The 22,141-nt window shown below is 37.8% G+C and overlaps 2 protein-coding genes across 3 annotated transcripts; one reads left to right on the top strand and one right to left on the bottom strand.

Moving 5' to 3' along the window:
* The first annotated feature begins 6,999 nt into the window (after positions 1-6,999).
* LOC106741487 (cytochrome P450 6k1-like) lies at positions 7,000-11,512 on the top strand. Its single transcript, XM_014613585.1, has 5 exons — positions 7,000-7,766; positions 9,331-9,555; positions 10,221-10,498; positions 10,603-10,783; positions 10,866-11,512. Exons 1-5 carry the CDS (start codon positions 7,109-7,111, stop codon positions 11,051-11,053), a joined length of 1,530 nt encoding a protein of 509 aa, XP_014469071.1. The 5' UTR covers positions 7,000-7,108; the 3' UTR covers positions 11,054-11,512.
* A 97-nt stretch (positions 11,513-11,609) lies between these two features.
* Positions 11,610-19,433, bottom strand: LOC106741486 (FYVE, RhoGEF and PH domain-containing protein 1-like). Of its 2 annotated transcripts, XM_014613582.1 has the most exons (8): positions 18,942-19,433; positions 18,561-18,585; positions 15,047-15,511; positions 13,815-14,533; positions 13,492-13,697; positions 12,767-13,132; positions 12,228-12,673; positions 11,610-12,141 (listed from the first exon to the last, which is right to left on the bottom strand). In XM_014613582.1, exons 1-8 carry the CDS (start codon positions 19,003-19,005, stop codon positions 12,036-12,038), a joined length of 2,397 nt encoding a protein of 798 aa, XP_014469068.1. In that variant the 5' UTR covers positions 19,006-19,433; the 3' UTR covers positions 11,610-12,035. The 2 variants fall into 2 exon arrangements, with proteins under 2 accessions (XP_014469068.1, XP_014469069.1); XM_014613583.1 differs by lacking the exon at positions 18,561-18,585.
* Positions 19,434-22,141: the final 2,708 nt, after the last annotated feature.

Here is a 22,141-nt window from a genome sequence, read left to right as displayed (position 1 = left end):
GTCCATTTTTTCGTTTTTGGTGTAATTCTATATTTTTCCATAATTTGATCATGATACCTATTAGACTCCCTCACGAAGTGCTCAATCAGGTCACTTCCAATGAATAAATTCACAATATCTATTACGCTTTCAGAGGAACTTGGTATAATTTTTACGCCGGGGCTGCCTTCGAAAGGTTCCAAAATTATATTCTTGTCGTTCGTTGACCATGTACCACAGCTGTCTTTAACGTTATTATTTATGCCCTCGTCTTCTGAATCACTGTATATTAGTGATACAGAACGTCGCTTTCGAATCGTTATACTACTGCTATCACTTTCGTCATCAGTACTACTTGCTGAACAGCAGTGAAGACAATCTGACAGGTCGTCGAGATAAAACTCACCAACACTATCCTTTTCATTCATCTTTAAGGGCTAAATTTTAAAGAAAAGCAACGATTATCTGAATACAGAATTCGAAATGCTTGCTGCTTGCTACTTGTCAGTCTAACTTAACCAAATCTAACGGAAAAAACAAAAGTCGATTAATCGACGACCGGTCGTTAAGCGCTGTGGAATAAAAGTCGAATAATCGACGGCCGGTCGATAAGCGTTGAGAACAAAACGTCGATTAATCGACGGCCGGTCGGTAAAGTGATACTATCGGATTGAGGTAATAAAGGTATTTTATTATTACGCTTTCCTCTCGTTTTGAGTTTCTTTGATAATTTTGCAACAAGCCTTTTATATGTAGCAAACAACTGTTCTTGGGATTGTTTTTGGAATTCGTCGGGTTTACGCGTATTTAATAAGCGAAAATGCGATATAATTTATAAGTATAATTCTAATTTTTCAGTCTTAATTTTCTTGTATTAAAACGTGTGTAACTAAATATATTGCTCTATTACTTATCTTTATGACTACACCTTATATATGTAATTTGACAGCTGTTAGATCACTTACTGCACATGATCGTTAATTCATAAGTTTGCTTTGTCATAATTTTTTTCTGGATTGCCGCTGAACTCTCTTTTATCGATAAAAGTACCTTAAATAGCTTTAAAACAATTTAATGACTTTACTATATCTTTCGAGCAATTGACGAATACCTTCACTTGAAGAAACTTGAAGCTTTGATTCGATAATTAACTTGTACGCCTAATACATTTTTGCAAACAATTCTTTCCCTCTCCAGTTAATTTCGATATCAATGATCATAACAAGATTACTAATTTCGATATAACTGAAGTTACAATCTATTTGTATTTTAAGAAAATTACTAATTTTTACTTGTTATAGATCGTCTGAACCGTTCTAATATTTTTATATTTCTTAAGTATTTAGAAATCTTATCTTGCCATCGTGATAGTAAACAGTGATTGTGTTATCTGCATCCTCTGTTTCAATATTAGTTCTAAATCTAACGCTTGTGTAATTTTCTTCACGTCACATCTTTTTTTCACTTAATCATCGAAACTGTTATTGGAGCAGTGCTTGGAATTATTGTACTGTCACGAATAGAAATATTGTTACATTTTTTAGACATAGTGATATCAGAAATTTCGAACTAACCGCATCATTTTTTAATATTCGTTCATCGTGAATGCTGCTTTGGAGCATCCTTGCTGGTTCACAGAACAATCAGTAATCATGAAGCACGAATATTCAGAAATGATACTCCAAATGCAAAATTTCTGATATCACTATGTCTAAGGAATATCCGACAACTTTTCGTCCGCGATTATATAAACGAGCTGATTCTTAACCCTTTCGCGGCGAACAGCGCCTTTAGGCGCTCAGCTATAGATGCTCATTCTCAGCGAACAGCGCCGTTCGGCGCTCAGGCAAATTTACCCGCGGTGAACGAACAGCGCCAGATGGCGCCCATCCGGAGCCGCTCTCTTCGTACGAAGGCGCTGTTCGTTTGTTATCAACAACTGCCATTAATGTCCATTAAGTTGTTTTTGACGTGCTAGCAGCATACGCTTCTTGTGCAAAGGTTTTTTTTACATAGTCAAATATTATATACACACTGCGTTCGGAACGACTCGCGTATTTGGTCCGCGCGGTCGATCTGGCATCGGCTGCTTAGAGCGCGACTCTTTCCAGAGCACTCCGCCGCGAAAGGGTTAAAGGCTACGCTTCCTTTTTTCCCTTGCCACTCCAACTCATTCTGCAGATCAAGCGCCTGACAATCGCAGTATTCACAATTATAGATCAGTCGACATTGTGCAATTTAGAAGAGGCTTGCTAATATCTATTATTGAAACAATTCCTTTACATGTATTTTCATACGTTAGCAACATACGTTTATACATATTATTAAAATTGTAACAAATTAATTATTTGTTTTGGCTTCCGAGCTCATCGCCGCGTTTTTCGCGTATATATATATGGCGATCGAAACAACCGGCGATAAAAACAACGGCTGTTCGCACGCGTAATTTGTTTGTTCGTGTTTGTTTCGTGAGTAATTTGTTCTTCAGTGTCCCTGAGGACTCCGGAGCGCTCACTCTTGTTTTAAACCTCAAACGTCGCGGACGCGCTCGCGAGTGTTCCTCGCCACCTTCGTGAATTGTATTCGACGCTCCGGTCTAGAGACTCTGTTTGACTGCGCCCCGTCTCTCTCAAACGCGCATTAGTGCGTCACGCCTGGGAGTGCGAGTGTCTCTCGTCGTACAAGAACTTTTCCGACGGCCTTCGTCGCGCCCCTTGTGCGCGATTTCCTATCCGTGCCTCTCCCTGCGAGTGAGAGAGAGCCGACCTAGCGAGCCGATCTCCTAGCGTTCCCCATTTTGTTTAACGTTGCGTTTTTAGTTTATAGAATCCCGTTCTTTTTTGTATCGCGTTGCGAGTTTTAAATTTCTTGTAAATACAGCGTTTTGTGCGAGCAGTTGTAAAGACTCCGCATTTATTTGCCCAGTACTGCTTCCGCTCACTAACTTTTTCTTAATAGCGGCATTCGCTAAATATATATATATATATACTTTTTTAAATATAAAACATATTTTTACACAACATTTTTTCGACTTTATTTATCTAATAAGACAATTGGTATTGCGATACATTTGAAATAAAAAATTACAATTATAATATACATAGAGTTGAATATTTAACAAATATATAATATTACAATAACATTAAATAATATTATTTTTTAAATATTATTAAGAGTGGACATATAACCATCTATTAATATTCCAGAAATATTATTTAATATTAAATAATATTATTATAAATAGATTTAATGATGTTTTCTTATCTGCTTGGAAAAACTGCTCTCCTTTTTTTTTGCAACGCAATTCCCTTTTCCTATCCTTACTCCAATATTGGACATGTTTGCTGCAAGTAAATATCTTCGAAGCAAAGGTTATTTAGAACAGGATGTAGATAGAATTAGCATTACAACGTTCTTCCCCACTCCTCTGATAATGTTATCAGTTCTTTAAACAAAAAAGAAACTGACTGCTTTAGTCTCGTTAGGTTACTTTCACCACTTGCGCTACGATTTAATTTTCAGTTGTCGTGCCGCGCTCTACAATATAACACGAACACGAATATAACACAAACTACAAGAATTTTCGTGTAAAAAAATCCGTACGACATACCGTATCGATTCTGAAATATTTCCAAGATATCGATGACACTATGCGATGCCGTGCACTTTAGAACTGTAGCTCGAGTAATGAACGATCTAATTGTTAGCCGACGTGACATCGTTAGCGGACACGTCATTTTTGTTTCTGCGATAAATGCCTATCGACGTGGTATACACGTCGCTGGCGGTTTTGGAACAAAAGTATCTCGACGTGCGTCTTTATAGTGTAAGTGGTTAAAATATTCGATAAAGTAGATCACGAACTTTCCATTGCTAAACTAAAATAGTGCGGCTTAGTAACAAGTGCTCTTATTCTCCTTCAATTTTTCATTTCAATTTTTCTAATAGATCTCAACGAGTTCTCACATATAACTCACATTCAGTTTTATTCTTGTCTCGGTCTCCAGTTCGGCGTACTCTAAAGTTCTACCTTAGGCCCTCTACTTTTTAACATCTTCGTTGCCGACTTGCCTCGATGTTCTCTCGAATCTACCTTACATATGTACGCCAATAACGTCTTTTTCTTCTTTTCTTTTCTCTTCTTACAGTTCGGTTTTGTTGTAAATGAAGATCAAGTCAATCCAGATCAACTTCAGATCAGTATGAGTTTATAAAAATTAAACTATAGTTACTTAAACATACATGTTTAATTCTTCTCATGGTGAATGTAAAGGACCATCAACAATAGCCGTAAAGTATGTAGTAAGACATAAGCAGTAACTGATTGATGAATTGGATTCTTATATTCCAAAAATAAATCGACTTGGTCAATTTATAAATTTTTACTGATCTATGATTCAATAGATAACCGAATCGATTCATTAGATAATCGAATACGACTTTGAGATGTTTTAATATACAATATCTCGTAAAGCATTGTGTAATAGTAATCGCTTCTGATATTTTGGTCGCATAAAAATATTCTCCGGAGTACTTCTGTATATATAATATTCTCATGTCAATATGATTTGTAAATGTAACAAGTGTTTAAAGCTCTTTGATATCCAATTCAATAAATAAAGTGTGGCAATGATAGTCTCAATCATCATCAAAAAAATGAGGGGTGAGAGCAATAATTATGTCTTTTATGATATTTATATTTATTTTCATATTCATATTCAAGAAATTTTCAATCGTTTCTTAAATCTAAACGCTCCTTTCCTTATTAAATTTTGCCACTCTGATATCTGGCTGTTACATGTCCTTTATTTTTCACTTGATTGTATATTTCGAGAGCTTATAAACATGTTCGTATATTATAGAAATATTTTAGTTATTTTCCTAAGAAATTTCTCATGAACATCATAGATATGTCCGAATCAATTTGTGCTGTTCGATATATTTCAACATATGTAAAGCGTAATCATTTGCGACAAGAGACAGAATTTTTTTCTCCTTATCGAAAAAAATTTTTATCATGTTTTATTTTTTGCGGATCAATAGATACGACAGTATTTCTAAATGACATGCGCAACGAGACTAGTAATGTACACTTGCAAATATTTAATAAGAATTTAGATAAGAAATCAGGGTACACTGATAGTGTTAAATATCATGTATAGGATGTCCCAGAATTCACGCAAGATTTGAATTTTGCGCCATTTGTGCAGTAAAGTGTTGCCAAAGGAAGATAACGTGACAGCTGACAGTTCAGGGTTATCAAAAATGGAGCGCTACACGAAAGAACAACGCGTTTTCATTGTTGAGCAATATTTTAAAAATAATGAAAGTTTGGCAGCTACAGTTCGCAATTTTCGTACAAAATATGGTCAGAATTGTGATTTAACTTCATCAACTGTGAAGAGATTAATTAAAAAATTTAGAGAGACTGGATCAATTAGTGATCTTGCATCCACAACGTGTCACTGTTTAGTGCGGATTTTGGGCTGGAGGCATCATCTGACCATTTTTCTTCGAAAATGCGGCTGGTCAGGCAATAACAGTTAATGATACTTACTATCGCGACGTGATAATCCAGTTTTTTGTGCTTAAATTGCAAGATATGGATGTGGACGACAAGTGGTTTCAACAAGACGGTGCCACATGCCATACAGCCCAAGAAACAATTTAATTACTGCATGAGTCATTTCCTTTCCCGTTTTGGTGATCAGAATTGGCCGCCCAGATCATGTGATTTAACGCCGTTGGACTTTTTTCTTTGGGGTTTTTTGAAGTCTAAGATTTATGTCAACAAGCTCACGACCACCTACGCCTTGAAGGAGGAAATTGAGCGCTGTATCAACGAAATTCAGCCACATTTGTGCAAAACGGTCATGGAAAATTTCAATAAAAGAGTACGTATGTGCTAGCAAAACCGTGGAGGCCATTTACCCGATATGCTATTCCATACATAACCCTATACTATATACTTTATGAATCAATAAAAAATTTACAATTTTTAATAATAAACCTGTGTTTTCTATCAAAATTACTTCTTGCGTGAATTTTGGGACACCCTATATAAGCGAGACTCAGATATGAATATCACAATAGATCATTAATTATTCAGCTCTCTTGACCCGTCAAGAAGAAAACACATGAAGGAAGTGTCAACATCCTTCGATTTTATGCGTTCAACTGCGTACATCGATTATAGCTTACTTCCGTTTTTTTTATCAATAATAACTTCCCAAGTATCGAATTAATTTTATTTTAATTGATTTATTTAGGATATTAATAAAAAAATTGCTTAAATATATGCAAAATCAATATTTGCGGAAATTTGGATTATGTAAGCGTTTTGTGTTTTATGAAGTTATGCCACATTATATATTTTTGTGTCGTGAATTATAACGTATTTTTTAACTGAAAAAATAAAATTTTGAAAGAAAACTTCGTATAATTTACTGCGTTCTCGATTTTTTAAATAAGCGAGCTTAAATATGATTTTTTTTCAAGTTTCTCTCTTTCAGCCTACATCTTTAAAAAATAGCGATTTCAAGTAAGTAAAATATGGACTGTTATGTTTTGCATTTTATACTCGGCAACCGGATGCAGCGGATAAAAATCGAACGGATGTCAAGATGTCAAGATATCAAGATATCGGTATTGAATTTAAAATTCATTACGATATGAAGATTATCGTACTTCCTATTGTATAGCAGTTGATTTAATTCTCTTATTAAAACAAAATGGTATAGTATTGAGAGGCAATTATATAATAATACAATGAATAATTATATCATCAATCTGAGAAATCAAACTCGATTACGAGGCATTGACCATGTATTAGTTTTCCAAATTAGAATTAAATCGATCATCCTGACTGAACTGAACCTATGTGAACACTGATTTGTACACCACTCCTGATAATGCGATTGATTTTAACGATGACTAATACACATTGATAAAAAATGTCGGCTTATAAATCGTCGGCGTATCTTTTTTACGCAGTATTATTCATGAATCAATATCTCTATATCGGGCTGGCACGTATTCATATAAATTAAGATTCGTTTTCCCAGCGAGTCAGTTACAAGGCTTCGGTTGAAGAAAACACACAGTTTAACGAAGATCTACTCTGCCGATAATGGACACGATAAGCCGTTACTTAATCAATAGCACTACGATATTGGCAATAGCCTTTGGCTTCTTTTACGTATACGCAAAATACAAACTGTCCTACTGGAGCAGACGCGGGGTCAAAACACCCCCGACGCACTTGATCTTCGGCAACTTCAAGGATGTGATCATGCTTAAAAAAGCGCCTGCAGATCTGATGTGCGAGATGTACGAGAGTGCTGATCCAGACGATCCTTACATCGGCTTCTACATCTTTCACCAACCCATGCTGCTTTTGCGAAACCATGAACTTATAAAGGAAACGATGATCAAACACTACAATGTTTTCCCGAATAGGCGATTCGGTTCAGTTACTAATGCGGATTTTCTGGGCTTCCGTAATCTCCTCGCTATTACGTCACAACAAACGTGGAAATTTCTCAAAACCAAATTGACCCCGTCCTTGACCGGACAGAAGTTGAAGATTATGATACCGTTAATAACTAAATGCATAGAACCCATGTTGAAATATATTGATGGATTGCCAGAGAACGAGGATAATTGTAAGGAGATTAAGGATGTGCGAGAAATTTCGACCCGTTACGTCAGCAATGTTCTCGCCTCCGTGACGTATGGCATCGAAGTAAATGCTTTCGAAGAAGAGAGCAGCGGTTTTTTCGAAGCAGGTAGGATTTTTTATCGCTTCTTATCGATGTGCGTTTAGTAACGCGAATTAGTAACAAGTACGCCGGTCGACACACAGTAAAAAATCTTGTTTTAAATTTAACACACATTTCACACATATCCTAAACGGTCCACTCAAATTTTTGTGTCAATTTAATACAAGGTAAATATGTTAAGAAGTAACATAAATAATATATCAAAAATTAATAGACGGCGACTGTTATCGAAAATAATTCGCGTGGCTCTAAATCGAACCGACATATACCGTTAAATTCTTTTAAGCCGAGCTTATATGATGTTTGTCGCCAAAGCCGCCGCATTATTTTTCGGCGGGGATAAGACGCGTACTATCGTGCATATTAAATGTATATTTACATATAAATTGTATTTCAACACAAAAGAATGTTGAATTCAATTTTACACAACATCTTAAAATAACGCAATCGCAATATGTTAAATTAACATACAGCTGTGTTGAAAATTCAACGCAAAATTTTTAACATGAACCGATTTTCACAAAGTACAAAATGATTTTTACTGTGCAATAGCTCTGCACACGCGTTACATTCGCATGCGCGCGCGCACTTTTCGCATGCAGTGGTTATTGTTAATTAAACGAGTGAAAATTAATTGTTAAGTTATAATTATTTAGATGAATACATATGTACGAGTGACGAAGTAAAATAAATTACTTTTAGAAAATATCCTTCCCAAGCCTGGATATTAAAAAAANGTAGTTTTCACCCTTATTTTGACATTTTAAAGTTTAAAATCGAAATTTCGCAAAGTACGCCACCTTCGATTTTTTTTGTTCTTTTTTTATTTTATTCCTTTTTAAATTTGCTTTCGATTAAGTCATGTCTCATGATGGTAATCGACCTGGAACAGGCCCAACCGTCTTGAGGGTTGAGATATAACGGTAAAAAGGTGGATTTTTTCCTTTGGGCCTTATGTTGGGCCTGTTCCAGGTCGATTACCATCATGAGACATGACTTAGTCGAAAGCAAATTTAAAAAGGAATAAAATAAAAAAAGAACAAAAAAAATCGAAGGTGGCGTACTTTGCGAAATTTCGATTTTAAACTTTAAAATGTCAAAATAAGGGTGAAAACTACCCCCTAAAATTTTACAAATATTTTTTTCAGATTCTACGGGAAAAATGCTATAAAGTTACAATGGTTTCAGATTTTTTTTATTGGCATGACGACGACGACGAGAATTAAGAAACTGGTAGTCGAAGCAAAAATTCGAATTTTATGACAGCCATAGAAGCTCATGGTGTGGTTCAAAAAATCCGAAAAAATTCGACAAATGTTTTCTAAAATAGTATTACCGATTGCCATAGGTTTCGATCAAATCTAATTTTTGAGCGTACCCCTTTCACATAGAATGACCCATAAATATATATATTTGTTTTTTTAATGAAATATCCAGGCTTGGGAAAGATATTTTCTAAAAGTAATTTATTTTACTTCGTCACTCATTATCGTTACTAGAAGAAAATAATGATGTAATGATAACTGCGTAACATTTCTCTAATACTGAAGACACTGTTGTGTGATTACAGGGATAAACCTTTTCAGAGGTAGTATGCGCGCCATGGTACTCATGATTTATTTCTTCGTTCCCATGCTGAGTCCCCTAATTGAACCGTTCACTAAGAGGGGTTCGAAATATTTCCGCAAACATTTTGACGAGAGTGTAAAATATAGAGAAGAAACAAGAAGTAAGAGAGGAGATTTGGTGGACTATATGATAATGCTCAAAAATGGAAAACAACATCCTGATTTCAGTAAGAATCCTTGAGAATCCTCTAGAATAATTAAGGCTTCTCATTTTGGCTATTCTTGTCTGATGACGTCAGAAACCAGAAATCACATGGCAAAATACATTACGGTATACGTGGAAATAAAAGAATATGTGCATAAAATGGCACTCGTGATACATTCAGCACACTTGTCAAAATATAAACAATCAATAAATAGCCGAAAATTAGTATAACATGCAACTTTTTAATCCATCTTTTCTCGTGATTTCTGTTATGTTAACTTTACGACGCATATGTACTAACTACGTATACTATATTTTGCCATGCGATTTTTCGCTTCTCACGTCATTAAATAAAGACAACCTAAGTGAGGGCATAGGAGCTTTAGAGCTAGTTATAATTATAAGCTAGTTATAATAAAAGTTATATATACAGTGTCCCAAACTAATCTCAATTCTCGCGATATATATATATATATATATATATATACATACACACACATATATATATATATATATATATATACACATTACTACATTGATATTATATATATTGCGAGAGAAATATTTATCGATATTCACTATTACTTCCATATATTTCATACGTCTCTGTTAAATTAATGAATCAATGAGGAATAAAAGATACCTGTGTTAATATTAATAATAACATTAATCCATGACACATTACAGAATTCGAAGGCAATAACTTGGCAGCGCAGGCGAGCTCTTTCTATATAGCTGGATTCGAAGCGAGTGGAACTTTGGCCGCATGGGTAATTAACGAGATTACACTTAAGCCAGAATATCAAAATGCATTATATAAGGAGATAAAGAAATATCAATTGGATAAAGAAATAACTATGGAATCGATTAATGAGACGCCTTTCTTGGATTGCATTATAAACGAAACATTGAGATTGCATCCTCCTATACCAGTCATCGACAGAATAGCTGAAGCAGATTTTGAGGTAATCGACACGATTCCATCGATGATCGAACAAGTCCTTACACGAATAATTTTTTAAATATTATTATATATTATAAATATTTTTATTGTATATTTTCCTACTAGATAAAAGAGACTGGGTTGGTAATCGAGAAAAGTGTCTCGATATACGTATCTGTAAATGCAGTGACTAAAGATCCTAAATACTTCAACGATTCCTGCGAATTTCTCCCATTGAGAGAGAAGACAGAAAACAAGAAGTTCTACGAATCATTAGGATTTGGCATTGGACCACGAACATGCATAGGTCAGTTAAAAATTTATTACGTAAAAGATATATCTTAATTAGCTTTTTCCCCTTTGTCCTAAATTTTATTTCAAATTTTCAGGACAAAGACTGGCCATAATAATAATGAAAGTAATGATAATCACGCTTGTTTCAAATTACGTTTTCACTTACGAAAAGAGAAATGTCGAAAATGTCAAAAAGAAGAAGGGCGTTCAATTCATTCAATACATGGATGAGAATTTCCTTCTGAAATTTAAGAAACGTGAGCTATCTGAACAAGTGCTGTGAAAAAATAAAATATAAAATAAATTAATAACGCGTTAAGGGCCCGAGCGAAAGAACTCTGTGTTGACAGTTTCGAGTGGCAGGAATACTAGTATCAGGGACCTTTTCCTGATAGTTTTAGGAAACCCCGCATGATAATAAATTTATACTAGTGAAAGAAGTTACGTTTCATGTTATTATTTCATCGTTAATTCACGTTGCATAATAACATAAGATATAATATGGAATAATTTATACTAGTGAAAGAAGTTACGTTTCATGTTATTATTTCATCGTTTATTCACGTTGCATAATAACATAAGATATAATATGGAAATAAATAAAAATATTAACATGTAACGCTTTCAAATTATAACAGAGGTAATCAGGAAAAGGTTTTTATTCCTACCATTCGAAACTGTGGCGCTATTGTCAACGCGGAGTTTTTTCACTCGGGCTCTTAATTGATGAGTCGACGTTCTGTCATGAACATATTATTAATTAATGTTATTACTATATTTTTGTACATAATCAGGTAGGAACTGCTCAGAGATGTTTAAAAAAGTCATGTAATTTTAACTACGATCAAATAAATTTATTGATAAGATTGTAGAATTCATTGCTCGTTCGATAAAATCAATTTTATCGTAGCTTAGATAACGCATTATCATTGAAGCGAGTAATTGATTCCTCAAGCATCGTCCTATTGACTTCATTGCAAAATTACGGACAGCACAGCGTATCGTGATCGAACGACATATATATTTATAAATATACTATAACAGAACATTATACAAAACAACAAGCGTTTCGGCAGCGGCCGCTATTGACTCGATTTCTTGTAGTGTACACTAATAACAAGATATATATATAACATAAGTTAACGTCATTTTAAATATAGCTAATTAACTACTAACGATTATCTTACATTGCCGTGTTCTCCTCTCGCTTACGAATACGATAGTAAAAAAATTGGCTAGTTTGGTAGATAAAAAGGTACAAACGTTCATTGTACATCGTTCATCGATTGACTTTCCTGTGCGCTTTCGTCCTCCGTCTGGGTAAAATGAGGTAGTTCAGCTTTCGTAGCCAACTCCAACGCGTGCATCCACCTGAAAAATTCCACAATGAAAGATAAGCATTATAAATGTTATTACCATTTGATAGCGGAGAATCGTAATTTGTGTGAATGACGTACTTCTCTTTGTCCTCTTGAGAAGATGCTTGAAGATAATAGTATTTCCTAGAATGGTGCATTTTGAAGGCTCTAATTCGATCCTTCGTGTTCAGGGGATCCTCATCGGGCAGGTTTGTACCTTCGGTGACCATGAAGCCCGGCATAGGTGTCGCCGTCATGGCCATGCTTTCTGACTCCGACTTGAACGAATACAAAACGAAGTCGACGTGTAGTGCGAACCATCGTCTGGTCCACGGTTTACTAGCCTGCGTTTTCAACAGCAAATAGCCGGATAATACTGAAGGCGCGCTCGCTGAAACCTGCAGCAAACTTGGCACCGGTCCAGAAGGCGATGACGGTGATTTGGCGAGTGGCTGAGTGAGCGCGGCATGACATAATCTGCATACTCTCATATTTTTATTGTCTTCAAATAATAACTTCTGATTTGAGCATTTACTACAAACCACCTGCAGAAAGAATGTATAAGCAGACCGTAAGTTATAACGTATCATAGTGCATTTTACAGGAAGAAATAAAATTCATCTCGTAGGGATACTCACTATTCCACAAGCCCGGCAATTGTGTTTTCGTTTCATCACAGAGAAGATAACTTCGCAAACCATGCACCTAGTTACGTCATCAGCCTTAACTAAGGAAGTCTTAACACTGCCAGTCTTCAGGCTGGCCTTGCGTCTCATAATCTCCTGCATCGTCTGGAACAACGCGTCCAGCCATGCCGCTTTCTCCGCGGCGGACTGCGTGTACAATTCGACACTTTTGTTTTCGTCCCTTATATAAAAAGTATTTGCAGTTTCTAGATTGTCCCCTTCAACTACTTGCAAATTTTCCACCATAAATTTGGCTCGTAATCGGTACAAAGGTCCGGGTATCAGTCTTATTGAGCAGAGTAACAATAAATCACTAAACTGGAAAGATAAATAATTGTTGAACGTTTTCGCACATATTTTGTATAAAATTGCGTTTCGAGAACGTAGTGACAGACAGAGCAACATTTAACTGACCAATCAGAGAGAACAAAAAAGCAAAGATTTCTTTATTATGATTAGTTAATTAAATGTTACTTTACCCGTTGATTATAATTTCGGAACGTAGCTTAAATATCAATAAAACATAAATAAAATAGATAAAAAAAGAAAAGGATAAGAGAAATAGGCAATTAAAATAGGTAGACAAAATAAATTTAATATCAAGATAGGTAAAGGTTAAAAAAAGATAAGTGAGAAATAAAATAAAATAATTATCAGTGAAACATGTGAATAATTACCAAAAACAAATGTCTCTCCTGATGATCACCACTGCGCGCAGAAATTTTCACTATACGTCCTTCTTTCACTAATTCACGAGTCGCGCTGACCAAATCAGTCGCGTCATATATACTTTCCTGGATCTCTAAAAGTTTCTTAAATTTATCGATTTTCTTCATCGCTTCGTTTGTATGATTCGCAGCGGTGGACACTAATTCAAGAGCCTCTGAAATTTGATGTTACAAAAGGTGTTACACACTCGATTGATGCGACCGAAGTCCATGTAAATACATAGAATACGCGATCCGGGGAAACTTCAAAAGACACGTATAAATTTGCTTACTTTTCGTATCTTCGTAATCAGGATTATCTTCAGTGAGATTTCGTAAGTAGTCCTTGAGAAGTAGCTCGTACCTCGGTAGCCTCTGTATCGGACTCAACATATGATGAGGTAGCGACAATTTCGCGCACTCTTCGAGCTTCTGAATTTCATTAATAATTGCCGCAAATCTGGACACTTTACTCTGCAGTGAGTTTATTAGATTCATAGCATAATCGAAATTCTTCACGTATTCTGTATACATCTTAAGGAACGGCGCGAAATTTTTCATAATATCGCCGATTCTCGGATTCGAGTCCCAGCATTGCATCCTCTTCTCGAACTGCGGCAACAGGAAGTCGTTATGGAACTTATAAATAGACTTGATATTGGAAAACATTTGCTGGACAGTCTCTGGAGGGAACATCGGGTGCGCTCTGTTCTCCTGATCGACTCTGAATTGAAACACCTGGTCGATCAGGTGCAGAATGTTCACGTAATTCTTCTCGGTCGCGAGCAACTCCTGCGCCACGTGCAGCGCCTTCTTCCTCTTCGAATCTAGGGAGCTCTTCTTCGGGAGCAGTTTGGGTTCCGATATCGATATGTCGTCTGTGTGATCCGCTACTATCGCGGAGTCCGTTTCCGAAGACCTCGTTTCCTCCGACTCCTCTTCACTCTCGGATTCGCTTACCGCGTACGTATCTAAAGTATACTGGTGAGACCTCCTTTCTGAGGCCACGTACCTGTGTTAATTTTCAAAAATATGTGTGTAAGGATCTTCTCAATTGGAGATATGTACATAGTCAATAGATTAAAGGTTGCAGTACTTTTTTTCGGTGAGTTTCGCAATACATCTCATGTCCAATAAGAGAATTTATTTTTCAGTAATTCTCAGGAGATATATCTTCTTATTGGATATGAGATACGTTGCGAAATTCATCGAAAAAAATGTCGCAACTTTTGATCTGTCAACTGTGCACTATGTTTATACAATTTGTAGACACCATTAATGCTATCCCATTTTCATTGCATAGGGCGCAGTAACGCTGAAAATTTCTAATTAGGCGTATTATTTTTGAATATTTGTGCATCATGACTGTTGCTGATTTGTCGAATTATCAAGTCATGATGTACAAATAATGCTCCTGATTGGAAATTGTTGATGTAACTATACCTACAGAATGTGACAGCATTAATGGAGTCTGCTTTACCATTTCTTTTACTCGTTTTTTTCTTTATCAAGTCTGCGCTCTCACCTGCTGCTTCTGTATTCTAGGACGCTATGTGACATCTTAATGTAGGACGTTTCAGTTGAGGTTTCCTCGTGCCTCGTGATATCGATGCACTCGGCCGGCGTGGAAGCGGACATGACGAACGGCTGAAATCTCGGGAAGCCGCCGAAACTGGCGATCCTGTGGAAGGAATGTCTGACATACTGTTGTTCATCGGCACCTGTTGCCGTGTCCGAGTCCTGCGAGTTCCCATCCTCGCTGGTCGCGCTCTGCTGCTCCGACAAGCACGGTGCCTTGGAATGTTCGTCCTTGTGGAACTCCTGTTTGTCCTCCCCCGCAATCTCGAGATCGGTGTAAAACGTGCTGGTGGGCGAGCTGTTCTTCGAGCCGAACATTTTGAACCCGTCAATCAGACTGCTACCGTCTCCAGGCTCCGGGAATAGGCGCGTCATCCAGGATGAGATGTCCCTCAACTGACTTCGTTGCATCCTACGGTGATATATCGCTAATTGCAACCAATTATCGTGTACTTTAGTACGTACATACAAGGGACAAGTGGGGAACGCAAAAGAGAGAACATTGCGTACAACGCGTACGCGTCGTGTGTCGCTTTAAAAATCGTGCGAGCGTAAAATAACGAGTGTATTAACACGTTACAAGCCGTGTGCACATTTTTGTGCATTTCAGTCAATTTAACGTAAAGTCCGTTTTATATTTTTCACCCATTTTCCAATTTCACCTGGTTCTAGAAGTTATTAAAAAAAAAAAAAATAGCGTAATATTAATTGTAAACACGTGTGGCTTTCATAAACATCGTAAACATTCAATTAAGGTTGGCTTTCATAAACATCGTAAACATTCAATTAAGATTAATTTCTTCATTAATCTTTTGTCGAGAGATAAGGAAATTTCATTCGCATGCATATGAGTTATCGCAACACTGATTCACGTAATTCCAAACTGATCTCCGATTCTATCAATCAGCGTTTGCTTTGACTTGACTTTTGCGGAATACTAAACACCGCTTTAAATTTCACGTTTAATTTCTTCCAGACAAAACAATGCAAGTTACGTTCGTTCGACGCGGGTCGTCGTACGCGCGCAGCTGCATCGAGAAAGAAGGCTTCGAACGCGGCGCGTGGTGGCCGCTTCGAAATAACGAGCGCGCGATACATCTCGACGGGGCTATTTAAAAACGCATCCTCCTCTTAGATCGATCCATTACGCTAAAATTAACGTGCCGGTCGGTCCCGGCGCGAGCGCCCGTCGGAACGCCCATCGGCATCGTTAATTGACACTCGGCGCATCCGAGAACCGTACGCACGCTCATGCGTGCCTGCGAGCACGCGTAAACACACACCAACGTCGGACGTGTTCGCGTGTCTCGCCTCTGAGACGTGAGAGCTCTTAATTCGCTGCGATGCGACAGAAAGAATCCTCATAGATTTGTCTCTAACGTACGCGGATCGAAGTGAACATTTCCGATGCGGTAGCGTTTAATCAAATTGAACAACATGACATAAACGTTGATATATGTGGAGAGACATTGTAGTCTGATTAACAACATTTTTTTACGATCGGGATGTTCGAAGTTATTAATATTTAGTTATTAAATATTAATATTGATAATATTAATACTACTTGCAAGAGGATGAAATTGTCTAATTTTTGTTTTTCAATTAAATCCATCCAAAAAATGTTTAATATAAGTAAATAATATATTATTTGGTTGAAAATTAAATTTTATTTCCTTTACATAGTATATGTATTTTTCTATCAAATAAACATAATTTAATCTAATGAAACATGAAATAATATTTGATATAAAACTATAGTTTGAGTCAAACGAATTCAAATCAAACAAATAAGAATACTTGATTCAAAGAAACCTGTCTTTCCGTGCGCAGAGAGAAAAGAAGAGATTTCTTTGGATTTAGTATATGTGTTCTGACTTGAGTTTGTTTAATATAAACAACATAATTTAATATTAAATATCATTTTATTTGAAGGGAAAGGTTGTTTGATAGAAAAAATAGTATCATTTAGAGGAAATAATATTTTGTTTTCAATAAAAAAATTTATTTCATTATACATAAATTAAATATTGTTTCACCGAAACAAAAAAGTTATTTAATATTTTTCTAATATAGTGTTACTTCTGCCAAATAATTTACCGCTTGTGACAACCGTTGTAATGTTTGGATGAAAAAACGAGAGAAATATGTTATGTCGAGATACTTGTTGCTTGAGAAACCAAACAATCCTGTTCGTTGAGTCGAACATTTATTTGTTTACTTTATTCCAAAAGACATATCTGTTTCAACCGAGGAAGTTTTATTAAATCTAAAGAAACTTTTTTTCTGCGTACTGAAGAGCAATCAATTTAAACTTCGTTGTTTCCGTTTTAAGAGAATAATGTTTTTCAGTTTAGAACTTGCGTTGAACTTCTCGACCGACGAACTTCCAGAAATTCACGCGTTCATGTTTTGCTTAAAAATATCGATTTTATAATACATATCAGTGAATATCGTACATGACCAGCAGGTTTCGAAGACTCGTAAGTATAGTCGCGTCTAAACGCTAAACGTGCAAATACAGGCCACTGTTATTCTCCGTATCAGAACGTCAGTGTCATCACGTAACAGAGCAAATGCACGACTATTCCGGAGCGATTAACAGGCGGAGATTCACATGGAGACGATGTCGAATCGAATGCGGACTGTCCACTTTGTACTTCGTATCTCGCTACTTTAGTCTCTCATATTCCAGTCATGACTAGAAGTGGCGACTTATCTCGATTTATTTATAACATCGCCACATTCTAAAACGCAAAATTAGCCCGATGAGCGGAGGGCCTCGTTTTGAAGCAGTATTAGATGTCGCAGTCACGCACAATCTACATATATAAAATATTCTAAGCACCTTCGCTTTCCATATAATCTAAATGCAAAAATCACTAGAAACAGCGATTACTTTTTATTGTTCTGCTTTGAAACGTTAAACATGCAAAATTAATGCGAATGTATAATTTGTAAAATAGAGACAGACATAAGAATGTATTTTACATTTAAATTTCACAAATGTGTGATCAGTGTTTATCTTTTTTTTGATGAAGTTTTCAAAATCTAATCTGAAATTCCAATGTTGTCATCTGACGACTGCCTGCTTAGCAATGAACACACAATAGTGGTTACTGAAGTCCGGGTTTTAAGTGTAGCGAGTAAACAAATGACATTAAGCAGACAATTCATTTCTTGCCACTTCGCTTTTTCACGATTTTGGACACGTATCTGTTAGTGTAAGAAAAAAACGCAGGAGATGCGGGAAAATACAGTCGAAACAAATGAGGAAAGGCAGCCGAATAATCTACCACTCAGTTCGATCTTGGGGCAATTTCGAGATGTAAACATTCCATTCTAAAATAACAAAAGCCCACGACGAAGAGATGCCACAGCCTCCAAATAAATATACTTGAGAAAAGGAGAAAAAGAAAGAGAGGGGGAGAAAAAGTTAGGGCGGAAAAGAGTAAGCAGTATACTTCGTCCCGCAGCGAACAGAGGTATCTACAACAGATCAGAAAAATCAGAAAAGATGACAAGTGACAGAGAAAGAAGGGCGGCAGGTGCGAGGCACGCTCGGCCGTACTAGCACGCAGTACAGGTACTACGCCCTTCGTTACCCGGCCGTGACCGAATCGCTCTCGGCGACCGGCGCGGTGCAGGTTTGCCCTCGCAGCTGCGCCCTTGTCCCGCGCTCCTCGCTTATTAGAAAGCGAAATTGCGGGTGTGCGAGAACTGAGAAATATGCGCGGAGAATAGGGGGGAAAGAAAGCAAGGAGAGCGTGAGAGGGAGCGCAGTCGCGAGGAAACTACGACCCGGAGCTTCCGGGGTTCCGGGCTCGAGTGAATGCCGTGATTACCTCTTGCCTGGAGATCGTTCGCGTAGCGGGATAGCAACAGGCGCGCGCGGATCGGCGCGGGCATAATGATCGGCTCGATTAGGCGAGACGAGGCGAGGCCGGGCGTCGATCTCTCTCTCTCTCTCTCTCAGCACAGCGACGGAGAATCGGCGGCACTCACAGCCGGAACGGACAGCGCAGCGGCTACCGTTAACGGGATGCCGCGGGCATCGCAACACCGTGTGTATGTGCGGACGGTGTGCACACACTCCCGCGATGACGATGACGACGCGTCGTGAACGACCGTCCGTCGCGAGATGGACCGGGGAGCGAGCGGGACGCGATTCTTGAAAAGGTCCCGCCGGCGAAAACGGCGTCGTCGCGACGCAGACGTCGGAGAGCGGGCTTGACGCGGCGACGGATGCACTTTTGCTGAGGTTGCCGTTGTCGTAGGACGCGTCCTCGGCCCAGGCTGCGATACCAACGTTCAGGTACTGCGCACAGGTTCGCTCGTCGCTGGCGCGTCGATACTTTGACCGCCGCGACGTCAGCGCCGTCAGCGGCGCGATGCGCCATCAGGACGCGCTCCCACCGTCGGAAAGTAAGCTGTTTTCTCGATGATCCAGATGTAACATCGATACTATGGTCAGTAACCGCCATATGTCGGTCCGGGATCGTCGCGCGCGTATGAGAATGCGATGTCGGAACGGAATTTCGAATAATTCGATCGCCAAAGGAGCGCGAATGCGGTCGCTTCACCTTACGGGTCGTGTTTCACGTACGTCGGAGTACGAATCGTCGTGACGCAATGTAACGACTCCGTGGCACAGCCAGGTAAGAGGGATCTGAGTATCTCGCGTGAGGCGAGTTGGAAGAAACGATCGTTAATTTTTACGATGACTACCTCCAAATTTAGATTAAGCTAATAGTAATAACGTAAGAAATTAGTAATAATAAGCTAAAAGACGCTCGGTTGTTCAAACAAATGAGAGATTCTCGTGTACTTTCTTTATAACCTGCACTTGAAATTGATATCAGTCAAGTATGAACGGTTTCTTATTCTTCTGTTAACATATATACAATTCTTAATTCGTTGATATTATCAGACGACAATTTGCCTAATTATGAATTACTATTGGTAGTTCTTAATCGTCGATTAGATTATTAGGAATTTAAAGAACGATCCAAACTGTGGATCGTTCGGAAGATAGTTGTCTTTTCGTGTAAAACAGGTAGTGCAAGCCGTTAGCATTTCTCTGCCGTCGGTAAGTAAGAGACTTTCTCGCCGCTCCGGAGGTAATTACGACGTTATCGACTTACTACGTTACCGACATATTGCGAATGCTGACTGTAGTCCGTTATCACCATAGAGATATAAGAATAGAGGGAACAAGCCTGTAAGGGAAGTGATAGAGGCAAAGAGAGAGATGGATGCCGAGTGTCCTATCTGTCTCTTTCTAGTCACGCGCTGGGATTGGCTGCCGCGCCAACGACGATATAGCTATACATTTTTCTCCATCCAATTTAAAGAAACTGTCATTGCCAAAATGATCACTGCAAATATATGCTGTTTTCACTTCAAAATACAAAGGTAGTTGAAGTATATTCAACCATTTACGCCTTATATCTACATCCTTCGGTAGCCTACAACATTTACATATTTTTTTAAATGTAGGAAAAAATAACATAATTATTTGAGGTTACGTATTTGTACTTTCTTACGAGTGAAAACTGCGGTTATATCCAGGATAAGACTCCGCCTTGCATTTCAAACAATGCCTCATTTTTAAACAAATCGCGTCCAATTATTATTTTGTTAACGTTCGAATATTTAACGAATTTTAATTCTACACACATGTGCACGCATATTTACAAAACGAAATTTTAGTCTGCTTTCTCCCCTCCTGACGTCGCGTGGTCGTCTTGGCGGCTCATTGTAACAACCAATCACAGCGCTCGACTAGAAAGAGACAGGGCACTCGGCATCCATCTCTCTCTTTGCCTCTATCATTTCCACTTACAGGTAGCATATATCCCTTGTTCCCTCTATTCTTATATCTCTATGGTTATCATGATCAGTATTCCCAATATGTCGGTCCGGGATTGTCGCGCGCGTTTGAGAGTCTGATGTCGGAGCGGAATTTCGAACCGCTCGACTGCCAAAGATATACGAAAATGCAATCGCTTCACTTCACAGCTTGCACGGTTCGCGTTTCCAGTACGTCATGGTGCGAATCGTCCTGATACGATGCAAAACTTCCGTGGCAAAGCTAGATAAGAGATATCCGAGTATCTCGCGTGGGACGAGTTTGAAGCAACAACTATTAATTCTTACGATGGCTCTCTCCACATTTGGGTTGAGCTAATAACAATGACCTAAACAGTTAATGATAAAAACCTGAAGGTGGTTGGTTGTTCGAACAAGTGAGAGATTCTCAAGTTTTCTCTCTTCCTCACTTGTATTTCAAATTGATAACCGTCAAGTATCAACGCGGCCATATTTGTTAACTTACGTAGAGTTCTTAATTCGTTGGTTGTTGTCAGATGACAAAGTATATAGTTAGAAATTGCTTTTAGCAATTCTATGCCACTTTATCGTCAAATTAATCGGGGTTTGGAGAAAGTTATCCAGACTACGAATCGTTCAGAAGACGATTGCTTTTTCGTGTGACACGGATCTGGTGCTACCGTTAGCATTTTTGTACCGTCGGTAAGTAAACGGCGTTACTCCAGAGGTAATGTCGATATTATTGTCAGTATCCGCGATACGTTGGTTCGGAATTGTTGGGCGCGTACGCGTACGATGGAATAAAATTTCGAACAATTTGACCGCCAAAGGATCGCAAATGCAATGGATGAAATATTTTAAGTATTTTATGATCATGTTCCATTGTTAGCCAAAGTAGCCAAAGAGCCAAAGTATTAATCGACTCAAATGAAAAATTTAGAGTGGTCACCCACGCGTCGCCCACGCCACCGACTTCACATAAATATTAAAAATTTCTGTTTAGAGAGATTAGTTAATCACTTCAACTACTTGTGGTATTCTCCTCACATAGCTTTGTTTATTGTTCGCATTTAGTATAAATTGTATGTGTTTTTAAAATACTTGCACAACAAAGATAGAACAAATGTGGTTATACTTAAGTACCTTTTATATTTATTTTTTGAGCATCACGCGTGAAAAAATTCGAAGATAAATATCGATTGTATGACGATTA

This window comes from Dinoponera quadriceps, unplaced genomic scaffold, assembly GCF_001313825.1.
Source record: "Dinoponera quadriceps isolate SergipeBrazil2010 unplaced genomic scaffold, ASM131382v1 scaffold405, whole genome shotgun sequence".
NCBI classification, from domain to species: domain Eukaryota; kingdom Metazoa; phylum Arthropoda; class Insecta; order Hymenoptera; family Formicidae; genus Dinoponera; species Dinoponera quadriceps.
The sequence above is the reverse complement of the archived record's forward strand: the minus strand, read 5'-3'. Positions and strand labels throughout refer to the sequence as shown.